The sequence below is a fragment of the Colossoma macropomum genome, unplaced genomic scaffold (assembly GCF_904425465.1).
Source record: "Colossoma macropomum unplaced genomic scaffold, Colossoma_macropomum, whole genome shotgun sequence".
Taxonomy (NCBI): Eukaryota; Metazoa; Chordata; class Actinopteri; order Characiformes; family Serrasalmidae; genus Colossoma; species Colossoma macropomum.
In genome coordinates, this window is record NW_023494799.1 from 33,832,334 (window position 1) to 33,855,358 (window position 23,025).

General features: G+C 39.7%; 1 protein-coding gene across 2 annotated transcripts in view; it reads left to right on the forward strand.

Annotated features, from left to right (window-relative positions):
* Window positions 1-3,304: 3,304 nt before the first annotated feature.
* The window catches only part of gramd2aa (GRAM domain containing 2Aa), a 44,558-nt gene continuing 24,837 nt past the window's right edge, over window positions 3,305-23,025 (forward strand). Inside the window, exons 1-2 of one of the 2 annotated variants that reach the window (XM_036586802.1) lie at window positions 3,305-3,712; window positions 16,629-16,742. In XM_036586802.1, the coding sequence (XP_036442695.1) occupies window positions 3,606-3,712; window positions 16,629-16,742 (221 nt within the window). In that variant the 5' untranslated portion in view covers window positions 3,305-3,605. Of the gene's footprint in view, window positions 3,713-9,674; window positions 9,929-16,628; window positions 16,743-23,025 lie in introns of those variants that run through there. The other variant, XM_036586801.1, reaches the window with a different exon arrangement.

Here is a 23,025-nt window from a genome sequence, read left to right on the forward strand (position 1 = left end):
TTCAAAACAGTAGGTTGAACAAAAGTAAAGTGCAGTAAACTTGACGTAAAAAATAGTGACAGTGCTTTGTGCTGTGTAGTGGCGCCGCCACTCCCTGTTTCAGTTTCCCCAAACGCTTTAGCCGAGCGCGCTAATGTTATTCCTCCTTTAGAAAAAGAAAACTCAAGTCGGAGCACCGATCATAAAATGATAGAAACAGATGGTTAAAACAGGAGTTAAGACACCTCTGGGTTTATCTTAAAGTTAGGACAGTATTTTAGGAGATTTAGTCTAGTTAGGATGTTTCTGTAATACTGTGTTCTTATCTGGAGTTAATGATAAGATTATGGACTCCAGAACTGTTGTTCTGTAACGGCTTCTGTCCTAAATTCAGTCCTAACTGAAGTTGTCATGGTGACTAAACAGATAAGGTTTCAGAGTTGAGAAGTTTCTGGAACACGGCCCCAGGCTCCTGTCTTAAATGGGAGACCTATAAACATGAAACTGAAGGTCAGATTACAGTTTCAAAAACAGATTTGAGATCAGTGGCAAAATCTGACAAGAACTACTAAGAAGTCTGTAGCGTTTGGCTCAGTGACACATAGAAAACTGTGTTTTTAGGCTGTTCTGTCTGTTCTACTGCACTCGCAGAGGTATTTCAACAGCTTCAGTGACGGCTCTCATTTATAACGTCTCTGGGTCAGTTAGCTAACTACTTAGCTTTCCTTAGCTTAGCTGCTGACAGCTAGCTTAATAACCCAGTCAGATTCAGTAAGACTGCAGCACTCTTATTAGTTAAAACATTCGCGTTATTCTTTCATTAAAGTTTGCTAAAAGAGATGAGTGCAAAAGATGACGAGTCCTACTCGCCACACAACTTTGCTCTGGCTCCCTCCGTTGTTAGCTTTTAGCATTAGCTCATCTGAAGGGGCAGCTTCTGTCGCTAAAACCTCGTCCTCATTAGACCTGAGGAGGTTTAGTCTAGTTACCGCTTTAACAGCGATTGACTTAAAAGATTTTCCTGGTTTGATTAGTGTAAACGTGCTTTCCAGAACCCTTTTTTGTTGGCTAGCATTCATATTTTGTCAGTTCTCAAACAAGTCTGCACTGAAAATCATGAAAAGCCAGTTTAGTTTTGAACGAAATGTGTCAAATGTGTGCTTAAATTTCCACTGCTGAGCTTTTAGTCCCACTTAAGAGGTTCTATCTGACGTTTTTGTCAAAATTCAGTTATTCACATATTCTGTGACGACTTCTTAACATTATGTGAGGTGTTTTTCTTAAGTTGTCTGCATTTTTGGACTCTCAAAAAATAGGAAACATTTGAATTGATGGGGTCTTAATTACAACACAGACATTACTTTCATTCATCTGTCTGTTCTTCTTCTTTCTCTCAAAATAAGACATTTTGGTTTTAGAGTCACATTTCTGATACAGACCCTCACACTGCCTTCAGACTGATCTGCTACTGGGACAGTTTATTGCAGTCACTGGTTGCTGTCTGACCAAAGGAAGCTTAAACTAATCATTCCTCAAACTGACCTCTGCACTGGACAAAATTCTTAGCAATGACCTTTATGGTTAATCTGCAATCCTTTTTGAATAAGGGAAAGATCATTTGTTCTAAAACAAGAAAAAAATGTAAAAATAAAAAAGAATAAATGCTACAAAAATGTCATAGAAAGCTGATAATGTAGACACTGTTAGTGACTGTTTTTGTTTTAAAATAAATTATGAATAAATTGTTCCTTAAAAATATTGTTTATTTTGATGTTTTGCTGGATAGAACCTTATAAATCCAAGCAGAAAGTGAGTTCTTAGGATTAGAAGGTTCTGCATTTGACACGTTCCAAAAAACCCTTTACAAATTTGATATGATTTTGATTTTGTACATATCGAATACATTTAGGATTTCTGTCATTATCATGTATGAATAGACGTGTTCCACATTTCAGTTTTGCTATTATCATATTTACAAAAAGGAGATTAATTCCAAACATATTTTACAGTCACTGGTGTTGTATGAATATGGTGTAACACCAGTGACGGTGACTCCAGTGACATTTTGGTTAAATCACATAACAGCAGTGACACACAGAAGTTAAGCTGCCTGATAAATAAAGTTATTAATAAATTAATGAAATATAGTGAGCGAGTGTGACTCACCTTCTCATGCCTTGAGATGCTTCCTCTGACGAGCCTCAACCAAAAGAAACAATTTAATAGAGCTGAAAATACCATGCTAATGTAACATAAGAGTCCTGATAACACCAGTGACCAAAATCTCTGACAAATGATTTTTGTAAATAAAATATAGATTTTTTTATATGTAATATAACATTAATGATATAAAAAGTAAACATGAATCTGTTTATGCAAATTCCTAAATTAAACCTCTTAAATTAATATTGTTTAATATTAAAAATATTTTTTCAAATGTTGAAAGTTGGTTTTGTGATGAGCCGTTTCAAAGACGCAGAGCGACAATAAAACAGGATAAAGAAGAAAAATCAGAGAATCATAAGGGAAAAGTATTTAATCTTAGATCACCTGTGTAAATGTACATACTGACTTTTGGAGCTGTGTCTGATATTTTAAGCATCTTTTTAAGCCCTGCAAACTTTGTGACATGGTTTCTAAACTTTTCATAATTAATAGCTCAATAGAAATGATCCGAAATCACTTGAAATAAAACCTCTTTACATCAGTTTAGAGTTCAGAATGTTTAGCCTTTTTCGTACTATTTTGTACTTGTTTTCGTTGGACAGTGGTGAAACATAGGCCTGTTTGTAAGTGTACAGTTTGTGTGTTCTTGTGTTGATGTGTGTAGGTTTATGCTAGCTGGCCCAAACCTGGTCTGGACTGTGGCTATAAAGAAGATATTTGAGTAGGCTGAGTCTGACAGTGAGATCCAGTCGTGTCTGCAGGCCACCCATCCGCACTGCATCAGTCTCGACCCATTATCCTCTCTCTCCTGCACTACGTTATCTTCATGCGCTCTTATCCTTTAATCTCTCACCCATTGCACATTACCGGGAACACAAATGCGATTGAGCTTGGCTCAGTGTTGCAACAGGCCATGAATAATTGAATTATTGGAAATAAGGCAGATCCTTTCATATTTCACTCATAAGTGAGCCTGAGGCTTTTCTGCTTATTCATACCAGCCTGTCGCTGTTATACTGAGGGAGTGTCACATGACGCCAGTCATATCTTTGAGAGGGTAATTGTTTTTCATTGTTGGGTCAGTGCCTAAGCCATGTGCACAGCTGTAGTCCCTGAGCCCATTTGAGTTGTGTAATTCTCTCTCTCTCTCTCTCTCTCTCTCTCTCTCTCTGTCTCTCTCTCTCTGTCTCTCTCTCTCTGCCCGTGCGAATAGGAGCTGTTTGTGTGCAGCTGTGGAGATTATGTAGGGGGATGATTTTGTGGAGAAGTAAATGTGAAATCTGATTATGCCTGAGCGGGGGGAGGGGGAAGCAGAGAGAGAGAGAGAGAGAGGGGGTTGAGGGAGATGTGCTGAGGCAATGGCTTTTCCACTCTGGATCCGGTGAGGCCGCTTCGATGGCGTGAAAGGACACACTTCGCCTTGCTGTGCTCCGGCTTTGCCGTAGAGATTCAGGGTTTTAATGGGATGCACTATATACGCAGCCAGCCCTGAGGCTCCACCGGAGGGGCCTGATACCAGGAGACGGCCCCATGCCCCCAGCTCCCGGACCTCTCACGCACGCAACCGGTGAGAACAGCACCGTTTACACCTCGCCTCACATGCACCTGTTTATCTGTCTCACTGGTTTACATTTATTAGAATTCAGTTATTTTGGTGATCAGTTTTTGACAAAATAAAACTGGGCTAAACAAAACAATAACAACCCATGGCATTTCAGTTATTCTAACATCTGCTTCTGCAAAGATAAACTCTTAAGACTTTAAAAAAGAGTTTATAAATACTGTCATGTGCAGAAGTTTTGGTGCCCCTGGTCGGATGACGTTTTGTTGATTTTAAAGTTGTGAATATAAGTCACACATCCTCTACAGTGAACACACACCTGCACATTTTAATGCACAGTTACTGGTTACTTGCTGAATTTGACATGTTGGGAAAATAGAAAAGAAAATGTGGGCTGTAGAAAAGTTACAGTTCATATTTTAGTTTTTCAAATATGTTAAACTCAGCAAATAAATGGAAACTGTGCACCAGCGTTTTGCAGAAAATGCCATATTGAAGTATTATTATATTCACAAAACATGACCAGAGGTTTTGCATACAAATGTATATAAAAGGGTTATTGCACTTATGGGGTCTCCTAATGATATTACATTTACAAATATGAATGTAAAGTGAAGGTTAGACATTTTAAACCCAGGTAAAGTGTCTTGTACAGAAACCTATAAGCGTGCTTCAGATAAATAACATTACATTTCAGAAAATAACATCCATGAAACCTATGTCAGGTATTTTGCCTGTCTCAGCCCACTATAACTACACTTTAAATGATTATAATTTATCATTTAAATACTGCACAAATATTGTTTTTGCATTGATGTGTGAATCAGTATAGCATCTTGCGCTGAAAAATGTACATTGTAATTATCCCTCAATATTCATTCAACCTGGCCACATTCAGCCGTATGACACATCCGGAATATCTGAAAGTCACATATTCAACAGAAATGTTCATTATCCAAATTTCCTGAAGCTCATGGTGAGAAGTAAAGTACATTTTCTCATTGTTTTTGCTGTATTTTCAATGGTATTGTGATGTCGATGCTCTGATACTGATGAGGTTGTTTTGGAAGAACAACCTTGTTACCTAAAGTATAGATTGAAAGTACATTATTGATTAAAAATACGTATTTTTACAGCATGTAATACAATGTGATACAGATCATGAGATGGGTTAAAGGGCCAACATCAAGCAAAACCATATTTTCTTTGCATTTTTGAAGCAAAAGCGTTTGATGTAGTATGTAAACGCTGTTATTTATGAAATATTCTCTTCACTCCTCGGCCCATATGGTCCGTATATGGAAACTAAGCTTTAAAAACAACCCAGTTTAAATTCAGTGTTTTTGTGATGTCATGAAAAACCAAATCATTTACATATATCCATCTATTCAGCCTTTAGGAGGATTTAAAGTGTGTGTTTTATCATCTTCCACATTACAAGGTAGTACAGATTCATCAAGAGGGCACTTTTTAATCAATTACTTTTGTTATTGAGTAATTATAACAATTCTAAAACAATGAGATGGCAAGTCAGGCTTAGAAGTGTGTTTATCCATTCCAAAAAAGGAAAATGGTGTGAATCTTCACTCCTGGATCAAAATCTTTAGGTTAAAATCTTTGTTTTCCGTGTTTGATCAAAAGTAGTACATGTAGACAAGCTCACAAGAATGGCTGTTGGGTCTGATGAAGGCTGTAGAGCAGGGATATTTATTTGAAATTCAATAAGGTCCAGTTAAAGGAAATGTCCTCAAGCAAAGGTTCAGAACATCATAATGTCTAACTTGCATCATGACTCAGTGCCATATACTGTTTACCGAAGTGGCCTAGCAGGTATAGCAACATCTTATACAGTCAACAACTGAATGTCAAATCAATTTCAACAGTACTTAATGTCATTTTTCTCTTTTTAGAGCACACCTTGTGAAATAACTTCCCTCTGAAACTAAACTAATGCAATTAATCATTGCTCCACCTGTTTTCCCAATTTTTGTACTAACAATGTTTATTATCCGGTGTCGACCAGAGGAGGATGGGTTCCCCTTCTGAGTCTTGGTTCCTCTCAAGGTTTCTTCCTGTTTCTCTTAGGGAGTTTTTCCTTGCCACTATCGCCACTGGCGACACTCATGGGGGCTTGGACCCTGATTTCTTTCTGTAATGCTGTACCGCTCTATAAATAACTTACTTACTTACTTACTTACTCTGACTCACTTTCTTCTCTGACTGCTGTTTCTCGCCTCGTCCCTCCCCTGTGTGTGGTGTCACTCACTCGTGTCTCAGAGCGCATTGTAATGCACAGATCTGATTGGCTGAGTAGCGTCACGTGTGATATTTACAACGCATGCGATTGGTCTGTGAGTCGACACCGTAATGACTAGAAATGTTACGCCGAATAAAATAGTACCACCCTGTTGAAATTAAATAATTCTCCATAGTTTAGCAGTTATAGGTCCAGGTCTGCATAGGGCAGCTTCTGGGTCCGGACTCGGACCACGGTCCGCCTATTAGTGACCTCTGCTGTAGAGGTTGTCAGTTCTTGTGAGCTCACAGACCACAGAGACTGATTTCTGCCAAACATATGAAATAAAAAGATTCTGATTCATGAGTGTGAACTTCCTCTCGGTTTTGACTATTAGAAGGTAAGTGATGCTGTGATTGTTGCCTCTTAACCTCTGACTGAGCTAGGAAAGATGAGTCAGATGTTTTCCTTTAGTACGTTAATCTCTTCTGCCCTTTTGAGATCTTGGTGCTTCATTTTAGATTTATTTTCATCCTCACTGGACTGTGAGCTGATACGCGTGTTCTGAGAAACCCAGTGTGCTGATAGGTAGAGGTTTGTAGGGGATTATTGTAGAGTGTGCTGGTGAGTCAGAATGAGCTAATGTAGTTACAGAAGTCATGAGCAGTGATGACCATGATGACTCGGGGAATGATACGACACTGATAAAGCTGCAGATCTATTCTTAGTGAGTTCTGTGTAGGGCTGGGCGATATGACAGTATTTGATTATGATTGTGATAACTTTTGTTATCATTAACACTCCTTTTTTGGAGCATGTCTTGCGATTCATCCGTATTTAAAGAGCACTGACCAACTGCACGTTAATTATAAAGAGAGAATGATTGTTGTTTAACTGGATTTGATGCAGCACAGTATGTCAAACACTGAATATCATTCATTGTAGTTTTTGATTGCTAATTCTGTACACAAATATATACTTATTTAAATATATAATATATATCCAAAAATAAAGATGTCCTAAGTTTAAATCTGTGGGCAAAGACAGTGTAGTGGACCACAGCAAGAAGGGCCTGGGTTCAGTTCCCCGGCCGGGCAACCAGGGTCCTTTCAGTGTGGAGTCTGCATGTTCTCCCCGTGTCTGCGTGGGTTTCCTCCGGGTGTTCTAGTTTCCTCCCACAGTCCAAAGACATGCAGTCAGGCTAACTGGAGATGCTAAATTGCCCCTAGGTGTGTTTGTGTGTGTGTGTTTGTGTGCGTGCATGTATTTGTCTATTTGTCTGCCCTGTGATGGACTGGCAACCTGTTGGTGTTTCCGGCCTTTTGCCCGACGAACGCTGGGATAGGCATCAGCACCCAGAAGGATAAGCAGCTTAGAAGATGGATGATAAGCAGTATGAACTCTAATCATTGCTGCTGTAATGCGGTGCGCTTTATGCTGGTAAATATCGTTTTAGTATGTAGCATTTTCACTGTTGATTTCAGGGCATTGTCATTTTACTCACAATACAATTATAATTACGCAATATTTAATACTACAAAGCTCAAATTAAGCACTTAATCTTCAATCTTTTAGAGTTCAGGAAGGCTAAAAAGCAGCTCAACTCAAGAGAAATCCACCAATCTGTGTGGTTTGATGTGTATCGTACACAATGTCTACAACTCAAATATAGCTATTTTGTTTAGTATATCAATAGCCAGTGAACCCACATGAGCTTTATATGCATTGTTGATGACAGTAAATCTTAAAAATATACAACGCCCTGCGTGTACCTCTCTGCGATTAATGTTTTTAAAAAATACATTGTAGGCTAAAACCTTACCTCATAACTATTGTAAACAGGCAGCTTACTCCACATCATGGAGTATACCTTAGGATTATACCTTATTATCTCAACATTGCCATGATAATGACTCAGTATCTCCAAATAATAACTTAATATATCATAATAATTGAGATAGTATAAAATGCTATCTTCATCTATTTGCTATGTGCTGTCTATCTACTGTCAAATATAATTAAGTATAGTCATAACTGAGATACTGTCTCATAATGGGAAACTTATTATCATGAGTATCTCGCTGTTGAGATGCAGTCATAATTGAGATTCTATCAAAGTTTCTCATTAGTATGGCATACAAGTCATAATTATGAGAAACGCTCTTATTATTTCATTTTATTTTCAATAAGTGGGTGAATAACTACAGCATTTGTATCCAAAAATGAAAAGAGCTTTACTATTTAAAGGGACCTAAATTAAGAAAAATGTCTTAACAGTAAGTTATATGAACTGAAGCCTCTACTGGACATGGGTGTGTCCTGCAGCGGTTGTGTTCATTTTGGGGAGTGTCTCATAGTGTTTGTGCTTGTCTGGGAGGTGTGTAATTTGCGGTTGTGTTCATTTGGGACGTGCCTTATGGCAGTTGTGTTTGTTTGGAGGCGTGTCTTGTGGATCCGTCCTTTAGTGGTGTGTGTTCTAGTGGCTGTGTTCATTGGTGGGCGTGTCTTGTAGTGTTTGCGTTCCTTTGGGGGCGTGTCTTGTAGTGGCTGTGCTCCTTTGGGGTTGTGTCTTATAGTGGTTGTGTTCTTTTGGGGCATGTCTTGTAGTGGCTGTGCTCCTTTGGGGGCGTGTCTTATAGTGGTTGTGTTCTTTTGGGGCATGTCTTGTAGTGGCTGTGCTCCTTTGGGGGCGTGTCTTGTAGTGGCTGTGCTCCTTTGGGGGTGTGCCTCGTAGTGATTATGTTCTTTAGGGGTGTGTCTTGTGGCTGTGTTCCTTTGGGGGCGTGTCTAGTAGTGGTTGTGTTCTTTTGGGGGCGTCTCTTGTAGTGGCTGTGCTCCTTTGGGGGCGTGTCTTGTAGTGGCTGTGCTCCTTTGGGGGTGTGCCTCATAGTGGTTGTGTTCTTTAGGGGCGTGTCTTGTAGTGGCTGTGTTCATTTGTGGGCTTGTTTTGTAGTGGTTGTGTTCTTTTGGGGAGTGTCTTGCAGTGGATGTGCTCCTTTGCGGTCGTGTCTTATAGTGGTCGAGTTACTTTGGGGGCGTGTCTTTTAGTGGTTGTGTTCTTTTGGGGCGTGTCTTGTAGTGGCTGTGTTCTTTTGGGGGCGTGTCCTGTATTGGTTCTGTTCCTTTGGGGTCGTGTCTTGTGCTGGTTGTGTTTGTTTTTGGGGGCGTGTCGCGTAGTGGTTATGTTCTTTAGGGGACGTGTCTTGTAGTGGATATGTTTGTTTGGGGGCGTGTCTTGTAGTGGTTGGGGGCGTGTCTTGTAGCACTTGTGTTCATATGAGGGGACGTGTTCCTTTGGGGGCGTGTCTTGTAGTGTTTGTGTTCCTTTTGGGGGCGTGTCTTGTAATGGTTGTGTTCCTATGAGGGGGCGTGTCTTATAGTGGTTGTGTTCCTTTTGGGGGCGTGCCTTGTAGTGCTTGTGTTCCTATGAAGGGGCGTGTCTTGTAGTAGATATGTTTGTTTAGGGGCGTGTCTTATAGTGGTTGTGTTCCTATTAGGGGGCGTGTCTCGTAGTGGTTGTGTTCCTATTAGGGGGCGTGTCTCGTAGCGGTTGTGTTCACTGGGAGGAGTGTCGTGTAGTCTTGACTGAGACGGACACTCTTGATTGCCTCGCTGACCGTGAGGAAAAATACTAGCCAATCCTAGCGCAGGAGGCGGGACTTTACCAGCCAATCGCAGCACAGAATCCGTTCAGCGCGGGAAGTGGCTGTCGCGCGCCGCTGAAGGACGCAGATGGCGCCACAGATTTTCCGAGCGCTCTTCCACCCGGCAGACTGTAAACACTCGGCTGCGTTGGGATTACTGGGGAAGAACTGCCCGCTGGCGTCCTTCAGCTCGTCCCCAGACCGGAGTAATGAGCGAAATCTTACGCGGCTGGCCAAAACTGACTCCTGCGTCCCGTTACCATGTGGGAGCGGTGCCGTTATGCCGACACACCTCCGCGGAGTGCGTGACTTCTGCGGAATAGAGAACTGCCTGTGTCTGAGGTAACCTAACCCAGTCTCGCCTTGTGCAGTGCTACTTGGTTATGAAACCCAAGACACTGAGGCGCTGCTTCGGTGTAGATGGTATGAATATAATGCCAAACGTGACAGTAAATACGTAAACGTAAATATGCGGGCTCGGTTCTGTCACATTCACTCGCTTCGTGTTTCTAACCGAAGGTCTCCTCTCACAGTGACGTCATGATGCCAGACTTGAGCTGCGATCAGGCGAGCTCCTCATGATAGTCAGTTGAAGTTGGCTTCGTTTGTGTCTTTATATTGTAATATTTTCTGTTTTTAACTGAATAACTTGACTTTATGCTTCTGAAACGTATAGGTTGACTGAAACTTCCATCAGCCTAGTTTAAAATGACCTTATTGACCCCTCAAGCCAGATCTCGAACCACTTACTCTCATCTGCCACTTCTTTTAAAGGGGAGCTCCACTGATTTTCCAAAATTTCTACATAATTACATGGTTAAGATGTAAACAAAGTCACTGATGTGAAGTTTTCCGTTCTAGAGAAGTTTACTTTGTCAGAATTGTTCACAGTGGTTGTGAAAGGAACCAGACAGCCACCTCTAAAAGCTCCCTAACGTAATGTTATTACATGGAAATGGCCATGAATGTGTGGCCTGGTGTTTTATAGCAGATTGTGGTAAAGTTCTGGTCTAAAACCTGTTTTAATCAACTTATTTTAATCTGTTCATGGTGGATGGACACGTGAAGGGTGTTCTAAGGCAAAACAGACCCCGAAGAACTCCTTTTTTTGACTGATATTTTACCATCATTGACATTACACATAAACTCAGAAGACACCTGCAGGGTCACTGGTGGTTCTGGATAGTCAATTGAATGGCTTTATTTGTGTGGCCCCTGATTCCTACCACCACCACTGTAAAGAAATCTGAGTCGGTAGGTTTCTCTACAAAGGAACCGCTTCACATCAGACCACTCTGTACGACTGTTTATATTTCAACCACTGAATTATGCAGATGTTTTGAAAAATTGGTGGGATTCCCCTTTAACATACTTTGGAATTGTCAATGCTGTACTTCAGGTAGATGTACTAAATATATGTTTCATTGAAAGTTCAGCAGAGGATTAGATCAGAAAGTCCTCTGTATATAAGCTAAATTTAATCAGTCATGATACAGGTGTTTTTTTGACAGCACAGCAGTTGAGACATTTAATTTAGGGACCTGAACACAGTTTATCCCTCACTGTGCTAATAATTCTTTCATCATTATACAAAAACATTTGTCCCAAAGCTTGATCCAGCTCAGATAACCATTAAAAGGAGCTTTTGAAGTCCCTCCAGCGTTTACAGAGGTGAACAAAGCATTGTTGACGTCCCACAGAACAAAGTCCTTTTTGTGTGTTCTTTTTTTTCTCCACCACCTGGCGCAACAAAGCCCTGGCTGGAACGGCACACAACGTGGAGGTGTGGGCAAATATATTCACCTGCTTGCCCCTCATGCTCCAGGTGGAAATGGGCCATTAAGGCATATCCATCAGAGAGGGCTCCTTTCTGCTGCAAATGCCAGGGGTGCAGTTGTTTGTTTGCAGATGTTCGGTCTGAATGGAGCCATTAGCCTCCTGCAGTAATAGCTGCTGTTCTCAGCCTGTTGCTGTGAAAAAGAGAGAGAGAAAGAAAACCCAGAGCCGAAGCTTCCCCAAAGAGCACTTTGGGTGGACCAAAGGCTTCCCTAGTATAACAATTGGCACCAATCCTTTTTACATATTACCCACCTTTAGGGTATATAGATCAGCTAAGAAAACGTCTGGACAGTAAGTGTGATTTTGCCAACGAAACAATATATAATATTCAAATAATACACTCTATAAAATGCAAATAAACATAAATACAGTAAAACTTAAGTTATTTATGTCTTGGTTAAAACAACACAGATTGCTGTGTTTGTGCTGCTTTCCAGCCTTTACATGGATTTGCTGAATTCCATCACCAGCACACCTACATTTAATACAATAAAGGGTTAATTATTTAGGATAGGTATTGAATAGCAACTGTAAATACTGGGCTTCCTTGAGGAGAGCTTTGGAAACGGTTAAGCTATTGAAGCACATTCAATTACGATGTACTCGATGTGTGAAATGCAAGTGATTTAGTGTGATTCAGCTACTGTTCCCAATAACTTGAGTTAAGTTAGCAGGTTAGATTCTTTTTTAATCATCAAATAGCAAATAAATGAAATAGTAGCTGCAAAATGTTACTCAGTAAACAAAACTGCTTATACAGTAGCTTGAAAATAGTTTGTACTTAGTCTTATAAGTATACATAAATGCTTAGAATTTGTCATAATGAATGAGCTTTTCTTCGCTACTTAGCTACCATTACTAATTAGCTAATCAGCTTTGCAGCTTCACTACCTGAGGGTCGCGTAGCTACTGTTTATTTAGGGGTGCGCAATATATCAGAACCATATTGATATCAGGAAATAAATGCTTTAAAAAATGATCAACACCAATATTTCCAACCAATGTTTGATGACCTATTCATTTGTACTACAGAGGAGCAGAGTGCTCAGGCATTGCTGGGCTACTGTGCCTAACTGTCTGCGTTTCATTCATTTAACTGCATTTGTAAAGCTGTAGAAATAAATGTTACATATCATTGCAATGCAGATGAACATACTGTTATGCATTCAGTGTCAGTATTAGGTAGATATGTACATGAAAAGTATCAGGTGTCTGCATCGGCCTAGAATTCCCATATCGGTTCGTGCCTTATTTTAGCTCCTAGCAGTCTTTATGGTGCACATTTTCAGTAGTTTCCCTGGTAGTGCGCTCCCCTGGTACAGCTTTGCAGAAATAGCCGAGATGGCTCTTTGGGGCCTTATGTGTGTGATGCTCTTAAAGGAATAGTCCGCTTTTCCTTGTAAAACATTTTTAAACGTCTGAGAGGGAAGAAAGTGGAAAGCAGTCGTCACTGATAACATTCAAAAAGTTGAGAGGAAGGATTGTGCAAAGCACATCACTTCTCACTTTCAAAACAGCTGTAAAGTTCAGAAAACTGTCTAGCAGTTAGAAAATATTGACTTCATGCTGTATATTGAAGTTTCTAAAGGCAGCTCAGGCTCGTGAAGTGCCCTGTGAAAGCCAATAGGAGGCCATTTTTGCATTGTTATGCTTTAGAAGTACAATTATTTTTCTCTTTCGCTCTCTCTCTCTCTCTCTCTCTCTCTTTCTCCACCTCCACCTTCCTCTCTATCTTTCTTGTTTTGACTAAAGGTAAAATTAAGTGGGCTCTTCATTTCCCTGTATCGCTTTGTGCCAAGTTAATTTAGGGACTTGTTAAGTAACGACTCTCGCCAAGTGGACTTTATTTAGGCTGACTTTGTTCAGTCTTCAGCTTTATTGGTTGCACTGCAGTATTCCTTCTTTTAAAAGGGACGACAGTTAAACAGCTTTTGTTTTGCCAAGAGAAAAGTGATGAAAACAATGGACGTGCACAGATACACATAAGACCTGTTCTGACTTTCTTAACAGGCTTTGTTTAGTCTAGACTCAAACCAGACACAACATAAACAAGCTGAAAGAAACATGGTTTCCTCTTTTCGCTTCTGGTGCTTTTTTGCGTCTTGTTTCCAAGTAAGCGACGGCCAGCGAAAAGTGCAAAGTGAGGGGAGAGACATTTTAAAAGGTGCAATGTGTCTTTAAGGGAGGTTCCAGCAGCTGCAGAGCTTAAGTTGATTAGGCTAAATGGATTAGCAGTCATCCTGTGATGCCGTTGCCTGGTAAACATGCTCTAATTTGGAGGAGGGGCAGACCGACGATTAACCTTCACTATTAGGACAGCTCTGTCCACGTCATCATGAAGAAGATCAGAGACATGCTTTGTCCTGTCACTATATCTGCACTGATCCAGAGACAGTGTCCTCCTGACTTGCCTGAGATTTACTGTTCTCCTATAAAGGCATAATTTCTACTTATATCTTATTAACCTATGGAACCCCAGGCTTATTAATTTTCATGCTTATTATTCAGTGTCTTCTATAAGACTAACGTAAATTGTGTATAACCCTAGATCAGAGAAAGTTAGGATGGTATGGAAAATGTCAATTAAAAAAAGAAAGCACGTATTTCTAAAATTTACTTTGACTGCAGATACACAAGATATCATATTTTGTCTGATCAACCTCATTTCATTTGTAAATATACATCAGTTTCTACCTTTAAGGCTTGCAGCACATTCCAAAAAAAGTTGGGACGGGGCAATTTAGGGCTAATAATGAGGTAGAATAATTAAATAATGATGTGATTTGAAACAAGTGATGTTAACAGGTGATTGTAATCATGATTTGGTACAACAGCAGCATCCAGGAAAGGCCCGGTTAGGAGCAAAGATGAGCCGAGTTCTTCAAAGAAAGATAGGAAGAGATCTGAATATTTCACCCTCTCCGGTGCACAACATAATCAAAAGATTCAAGGAATCTGGAGGAATTTTAGTGCGTAAAGGGCAAGAGTGCATACATAAGCTGAATAACTGTTCTTCGATCCCTCAGATGGCACTGCATTAAGAACTGTCATTCATCTTTAAGCGATATAAATACATGGGCTTTGGATTACTCTGTGAAACCTTTGTCAAGCATTACAATGTGGAGTTATGTCTACAAATGCCAATTTAAACCTTACTGTGCCAAAAGGAAGGCTTATGTGAACCATGTCCAGAAGCACTGCCAACTTCTCTGGGCTAAGAGGCATCTTGGATGGAGCATCACACAGTGTAAACGTGTATTATGGTCAGACAAATCAACATTTCAGGTCTTTTTTGGAAGAAATGAACGCCAAGTGTTCTGGACCAAAGATAAAATGGACAAACCAGGCTGTTACCAGCAGGAAGTCCAACAGCCAGGGTCTGTCATGGTGTGGGTTTGTGTCAGTGCCCTTGGCAAAGGTAACTTACACTTCGGTGATGGTACAATTAAAAGGACATTAAGAATTTGGCGCAACATATTCTGCCTTCGATGTCTTTTCCAGGGACGCCCATGTTTATTTTAACAAGACAATGCAAAACCACATTCTGCACGCATTACAAGGCTTGTCTGCAGAAGATGAGGGTGCTGGACTGGCCTGCCTGCAGTCCCAACCTGTCTCTAATAGAGATTGCGTGGCGCATTTTAAAATACAAAATGCGACAATAAAGACTCCGTACTGTTACTGTTGTACTTTGTACCTTAAAACTTCTGTAGGAAGAACGGGACAAAGCATCTGAAAGGTTTTATCACTTGGTGTCTTCAGTTCCTAAACATCTTTTGTGAAAAGGAAAGGCAACGTTGCAAAGTGATAAATGCTTTACTGTCCCCACTTAAAATATATTGCAAGAGTCAAAATTGAAATGTGTTTATTTTGGAAAAAAAAAACAAAAAAACAATAAAATTCATGGGGTAAAACATCAAATGATGTGCTGTTGTATTGTAATACAATACATGTGGTGTCAGTGTAATACAGGTCACTGTTTTAAGTTTTAATGTTAGTTTAACACACTGTTCCAACTTATTCTAAATTTAGGTTATTACGTTATTTGAGTGAGGAATGAAAGTGGGGGCGCACATACAGGATTTATTTACAAGCGATTAACATATCATGTTAGCTACTTTTTCAACTTTATCTTTGCTGGCTTTCATTGATAGGTTGTTTTGGATTATGACCATTACTCAATTACTCAACTAAAAAAAAAATCAGTTCATCAATTTGTGCAATTGGCACTGATTGTTTATTTTCATTACTCAGTTTGTAACCCTACAGAAATAAATGTTACATTTCTGCTTGTTGCTAATTCTGTGATAATTGCCAATTTCTACATTTTAATGTTAATAAATGTTTATGTATCGTCAGCTGTGCACAATTCCCATATCGGCACATCACTAATATTTGCCACCTGGTAAATATATTTAATTAAAGTCTTTATTAAAGCTTCATTGTTGATATTTTTCCACTGAAAGTTTTTTCTTTGTCTTTGCCAGGATAAGCATTGATATGAAACGACATTGTTCAGTACTTTTTTGTTTAAAAAAGCTCTAATCACTCGAGTAATCGTCAGAATAATCCATAGGGTACTCAATACTAACATAATTGATAGTGACAGTCCTACTCTGTGGTTGTTCTGTCCAGATTCAACAACCTAGAGTGCTGTATTTGTGCACCTTTTCCTGCACCCTGCTCTCCTTTTTTCTGTCTGTTAGCTTCAGCCTACATGTTTTTAATGCAAATAAAACAAAGGCACTGGAAAAAAAACACCTAACTGGGCATTTCACAGGCGAGCCACACCTCTCTCTTCACTCCACACCTCTCTAGCTGTTTACTATGCAGCAGTGTGCTGCCTCTCTTGGGAGCATTAAGCAGCAAATCATGTCTGACCTTCAAAAACAGGAAGCGGCCTGTCATTGCACGCAGCGATGACTCCATGTGAAGCCTAATGAAGAGTCCCAATTAGAGTAAAGAAGGGAAAGGAGGGTAAAGAGAGCATGCTGTGTTAATTGCTGAAGCGGTGCAGTGTTCCCAACACCAGCAGGAGGATATTTGTCACACCTTTTTAGCTTTTTAAATGAGCGTGCCCATAGCAAGTGCTCTGCTTGTTCCATAGAGGAAAGGTGTGCGTGTGCGAGAGAGAGAGAGAGTGAGTGGATGAGTGAGAGAAAGGGAGCACGTAAACATTACATGACTATTTGTTTTAATGCAGAACCAAGACCATGAGTGAGCCCCAGGAGCATGCTGATGATGTTGGCCTGATAACACATCAGGATCTGTCAGAGACCCCGAAGGAGGAAGACCCTCACAGCCCTTCACACTTCAGGCAAGTCATGACAGATTTATGTTCACAGGGCTGCACAGATCTTTGTGCAATGGTATTGCAATGTTGGCCTTTGCAGTGCTGATATCACAGGAGGCTGCAATATACAAGTGAGCCCATTTACAAGTGCTGTGAGCATCAATCACAGTTCAGTGTTTCCCTACAATGTCAGAAATAAAGGTTCTGTTCAGGTACATTTTTCATTCATCAAGGTACAAACAATGTAAATGTTCCCTCAAAGGTGCAACAGTGGTTTTAAGGTCCATTTGTGAACCTTAAATAAGTTAATACGAAAATATATATATATATTTCAATGGATTATGGTACGGTTATGTTCCCTGACTAAAGGTACTGAGATGTACTCTTGAGAGTCCCACCCTGGTGACAAGAGGGGTCCTGCCCCAGTGACAGTTTAGTACCTTTTTTCCGAGAATGTAGGTTAGTTTTCAGGCTGGGCTCTAGAATCTGTGAAGCTACCAGAGTTGTCACACATGCATGTTGCAATCTGAAGTAGTATCATCAATACAGTCAATACACTGTACATGCAAATACCCCAAGACTTACATTCTCTATACGTTTATTTTTAAGAAGCGCAATTGTGTGATTAGGAGTTAATTTATAATCCGCTTATTTGTATCAACTTCATGTGTGACTGAATGTTTTACAATTCAAACTGAAACAAACAATAATTTACACACAGTTCTGTAGAAATGTTTTAGACTAGTGTTAATCATTCTTTAGAGAGTTATTCTACTTGGGCTTTGAAGTCCCAAATTAATCTGGTTTTATTTATTAGAGCTTGACGATTGCCATAGGAAGCTGATTGCTTATGTCTGCAAACACCTAGAAGTGGGGAGCAGTTGCTGTTTTTGCTTGTCAACAGAACAGCAAAGATGAAAAACTTCACATCTTTTATTAACATTTACTGAGCACCACATTTTAATAAAACAACCCCAAACTGTTATTTCAGTGTGCAGAAAAAAGCCTTCTTCGTCTGTATAGTAGAAGACTAGAGCGAGATGCTGCTCCTGTGGCACAAGCCGAGCTGCCACGTACTGCTTTGTCACCCTGCCATTACATCGGACTAAGGGTTAAATTTAGTCCATCTTCACATGTCAGAATCATTTAATAGATAATAAGGAATTTTATTTGAGCAAAAAATGAGTGGATAACACAAAAAAACGAATGTCCTGGATAAGGATGCACTGAAATTTAGGCCACCAAAAATTTTGAGTGAAAAATTTTCAAACTCTAACAAATAAAAAGGCATAATATAAAGATGCATTCAAACAGTTTGAGCAGCATCCATGTGCTTTACATATTAGAAAATAAGTTGTTTTCCATTGTTATAGTGGAATATTAATATTTAATATTATTTATCAAGCTGTTTAAAATTTAAATTAGTCCTCTAGTTCTCTTTCCCAACGTGGTAATTATCTCCTTTGAAGCGTCAGAGTTATTACGTTAATTCAGAAGCATAAATTAAATGGAACATTTATATGTACGAGAACCTTTTATTTCCATTTCGATTTTGCTCAAGAATTTTAATTTTGGTCCATCACTAGTTTCAAAGCAAACATCAGCTGGCCAGTTACATCCTGATCTCCAACATCTTACACCCACGGCAGCACTCCTGGAACTACAGCGTTTCCCCCACACTGTAAAAATATGCAGCTTTTAAACTGCATAACCAGGTAAACAAGCAATTTGGAGTTCCTAGAACTTGTAATATTAACGGAAGAATTATTTGTGTTTCATATTTGTTAACTTATATTAGGTTTAATGAACTCAACATTTTAAGTTAACCCGGTTAAAAGCTGCATACTTTTTTACAGTGTACAATAAAATACCCTGGATGACCCTTCATGCCAAAAACACAGCCTATTTTATTATAGAGAAAAAGCTGCAGTTCCAGGTCAGTGTTGCTGTGGTTGTTGTAATTCCCTTAAGATTAATGTAATCCAGCAAAAATGAATGATATTGGTCAAAATATTCCAGGTCAGTCTTTAACAATGTCACATGATTGATTCATCAGTTTCTTTTTAATGTATTTTGAAGTCTATTGCAATATGAGCAATATAATCACAGTACTAGTAGTTTGTCCATACTGTGCAGCCCAAGTTCACAGCACAGCTGTTTTTATGGTTGGAGAACGAAACTGGCTGTACTGTAATACATTATAGGAAAGTGCAGGATTGCTGCATGTATTTATTATCTACAAATATGTCTGCATTGTTCTCATGAGTGTAATTCTTCAGAAGATGGTTCCCGAGAGGAACTTTACTCCGTAGGAACAAATTTCTTATCCAGTCCCTGCATATGAAACAGGGGTGTTGCCTTCTGTTATAAGCTCACTTGGTTGTAGTTTTTACATTGCCCATATATTTTTGTCATGATATTTGCAAATTACTTTAAGTAGATACCAGCTCATTTTTCTAAGCTCTGATGTATTTTAAAATACTCTTTCTCTTACTAGAGTACAAGTTAGGAATTTTTTTTACCCCGATTTTCTCCCCAATTTAGTCATAGCCAATTCCACCCCGCTGGTTAGGACTACCCCAATCACACGATGCTATCAACGCTAGGAGGGTGAAAGCTAACACAGGCTTCCTCCGAGACCTGTGAAGCCAACCACCGCTTTCTTTTCGAGCTGCCGCTCACGCAACGTCGAAAGCGCCAACCGCCAGATCTGTTACGTCAGCTAACAGACGCCTGCGCTGACTAGCATCGCGCTGAGTGATGGGGGGAGAAGGGCAGCCATCCCACCCACCCAGAGAGAGCGAGGCCAGTTGTGCTCTCTCGGACTCCCGGCTACGGACGGCTGTAGCATCACCAGGGATCGTACTCGTGATCTCCTGATGATAGGGCCAACCCTTAGACGGTTGCGCCACTCGGGAGCCCCAAGTTAGGAATTTGTATCCGCTACAATAGGTGGATAATTAGGTGTAATCAAAAAAAATATAAAATAACTGAAAAAGTATGAAGTACAAAAAAATACAAAATGAAAGTGAGGTAGAGGTGAAGTGTTGTCATAATTAAATGTATTTTGCTCTAAATTTCCTCAATAATAAGAGTGTAGTGTTTTCAGTCCAGTATCGAATGCACACCCCTCTGTCTCTTCTGAGCATCTCTCATTTACTGTCTTTCGTAAAAACCACTGTCAGTGATCAGAAATATGCAGCTGAGTGCATCATTTCACAGTAAAGTGGGTGGGGAAGGGCCTAGTTTATGCTGTACATGCTCTCAAGCCCAAATCACGGGGCTTTTTTCTGACGTAGCTTTTAGGTTCTGAGGGGTTTATTTTGTTGTTTTGTTTGCCATGGCAGGAATAGAAAGAAGTTCTGTTGGAGGAATTTTTATAGTAATTAGAGCTCTTTGGAATCAAGACGTTTTTGACACAAATAATATCTGAAATCAAACCTTGATCTCAGAATCGTAGATTGTATCAGACCTTAAAATAAGTGTGTTGTTGGACCGCTGCTGGTGAATGACCGCTCTTACTGATTTAATGCTGTCTTTTAGATTTTGGCTTAACACACAGTGAGGGGAAACAGGTATTCAGACACTGTTTTTGTTATTAAATGTATTTGTAGAGCATATATCCACTTTGAATTTGCACACATATCATTTCACTTTGTACTTATGTGTGAACAATAAGGTATGGATTCATAAGCCAGAACACATATGTGTTTAAAAAAACCATTAGTACTTTGTTGCAAAGCTGTTGTTGACAATAACAGCATCAAGACATCTACAGTAAGAATTAATTAAGTTTTTGCTGCATTGTGGTTCAGTTTTTCAGTTCATCCTCAATTCACCAAGATTACAAGCGTCCCTCTGATGGATTCACAATATCCACAAAATCCACTGTAAATATTTAGATGGGATTCCAGTCAGGAGGTTGGCCATAGCTTGAGAGCGTCCTTACTTAAGTTATTTCGGCTTTATGTTCGGGGTCTTGTTGAAACGTCCCATCTACTCCCCAGATTCAGTTTCTTAGCTCATGAGATTAACTTCTCCTCTAATGTGTCCCAGTACACTGCCCCTTTCATGTTTTCTTCAGCGACCTGTGATGCTTCAGTACCGTTTGCTGAGAAGCAGCCCCACATCATGAGGCTCACACCTTCTCCTTCTGTGACTGTGGTTGTCTTGGGATCAAACATGCAATCCTTCTTTTTCCAAACTTTTTTTTTTTGGTCATCTGATCAGAGAACATTGTTCTGAGAGAGTTATGATTAATCTAAATGCTGCACTTGAAGCGTGTGGGACATTCAAGTGACATTCTTTAGACTTTTATATTGCCGTTTTTCAGTGAATTGTACTGTAACTACTTTAATTCAAGCCTGTGATACTAATAATGTAGTTGTTTAGCAAGTTTGCTATCTTTTATCTTGTTGGCCAGCTGACCAGCCTAGTTCTAGATAAGAAAATAAGGTTTCAGCCCCTCAGTTTAAACAAAAACGGGTTTTTACTTCATCACTTCACTCGGTGCTCCGTGTGATCAGCGTTAGAGTCAAAGATTAATCCATTAACAGCAGAAGGGTTTTTGATGCAGAGTTCAGTGGTTGTGAGGCGTCATAGCCGTGGTAAATTGTGGATTTTACAACGGCTTCCAACGTGGCTCAGCCGATCAGATTGCAGGACCATTTTATAAACAGAGATAATTGAGGTGCAGTCCATTGCAGCTCTTTTCTTGTGAAGCTGCTGGCTTCTCTTTTACCTTTGTTATTATTAGTCTGAGAGTGTGTTGTGAAATGACATGGCGCATCTGCCTGGAAATGATAATTGTGGTTCTCTGAACTTTCCACTCGCATGTTATCAAACCAGTTGTACTGACAGGAAGGTTTAAGGTCTTTGCTAGGACTCTGTAGCCTTTCCAATCGAATGTTGTTAAATAATTTTGTCCTTGAGAACTTTCAGAAGCACCACAATTGGGAAGATTTCATGCACTAAAAACCAATCAATGGTAATGACACCAGGTGCAATTTGCGTGAGATTGTTTTTGTGTAGCATTAATATCTAGAACTTTTACGTATATATTGACGTGTATATTTTTAATACAGTGTCAATGTGTTTTTTCCCCTTTTTGTTTTTTAAACTTATCTTTGTCTGTGTTTGTTTTGATTGTGAATAGATATGTTTTGTTCCTATTTTGAGTACAAAGTCAGACATTATGTGTGTGAATTTGAAGTGGATTTATGCACTTCTAGTACATTAAATAAAAGTGTCTGAATGCTTATTTCCCCTCACTGTAAGTAGTGCTTGACACCTTTATGTAGTTTTAACAGTTTAATCTCATAAGCAGCCATCTCAAAACACACATAGTCATGCTATCATGATGATAGGACTAATAGACTATTTTCCTCTTAAGTGCTTATGGTGCGATTAGGGTTGATATGCATATTAATATTTATTTTTTCAATGCTTGGGTAAATTATGCTTTCACCACCCACTGTGATCTTGCTTTAGCAGCCAACAATTGTAAATGTGTTAAATACCAATATGTATATACATATGTGCAAAAACCACAATCCATATTGTGAAGTTGTGAAGTTTGTATATTGTTATCTCTATTGGAGGGAAATATTCTGCTTATGTGAGTCTAGAATGGGTTTATGTTGTAACCCAAACCTGTGTGTGGCGACAGCTTACGTTATACCCACAGAGCATGTCTTGCGTAAGGCTGCTCTGAGGTAGAGTTTAATCTGCAGGAACGTGCTCCTGCTCCGATTCTGGCAGAGGGCCCTGCTGCTGGCTGGCTGAACTGCAGTGAGCTCTCTAATTTCTGTCCCGGCAACAAGAGACAGCAGCTCCCAGTCACCTTCACTGCATGATGGACTGACTTTTAGGCCAGTTCTTTTGTAATCGCTTCATTGTTAATAAGGTAAAGTGGTAACTAAGTTGCAGAAGAAGTCTTTGAATTAGTTGTTTTGCGACATCATAATGACCAGCACATTTGCAAATATCCACCTGTTTAGCCTATAGCAGTTCAGCCCTGATAGTTCACATAAAAGTTATGAGTGTTTCAGCCTGGACTGCTTTTTGAATGAGGAACAATATGAGGCAGCCAATCAGGACAGAGATCATTTATACAGGGTGATTCAAAAAGATTCATCCGATTTCAAAGCGCCATATTTTTACAACCGTGAGGCGCCTAGGAACCAATCACATACCAATTGAAAGAGGGGGTCACAGAGTTTCTGACTGTCACCAGAAGATGGCTCCCTTCAGTCTGCAAGGAGATGGAGACCCCTGAGCAGAAAGCGTTCTGCGTTCTCCACTTCAA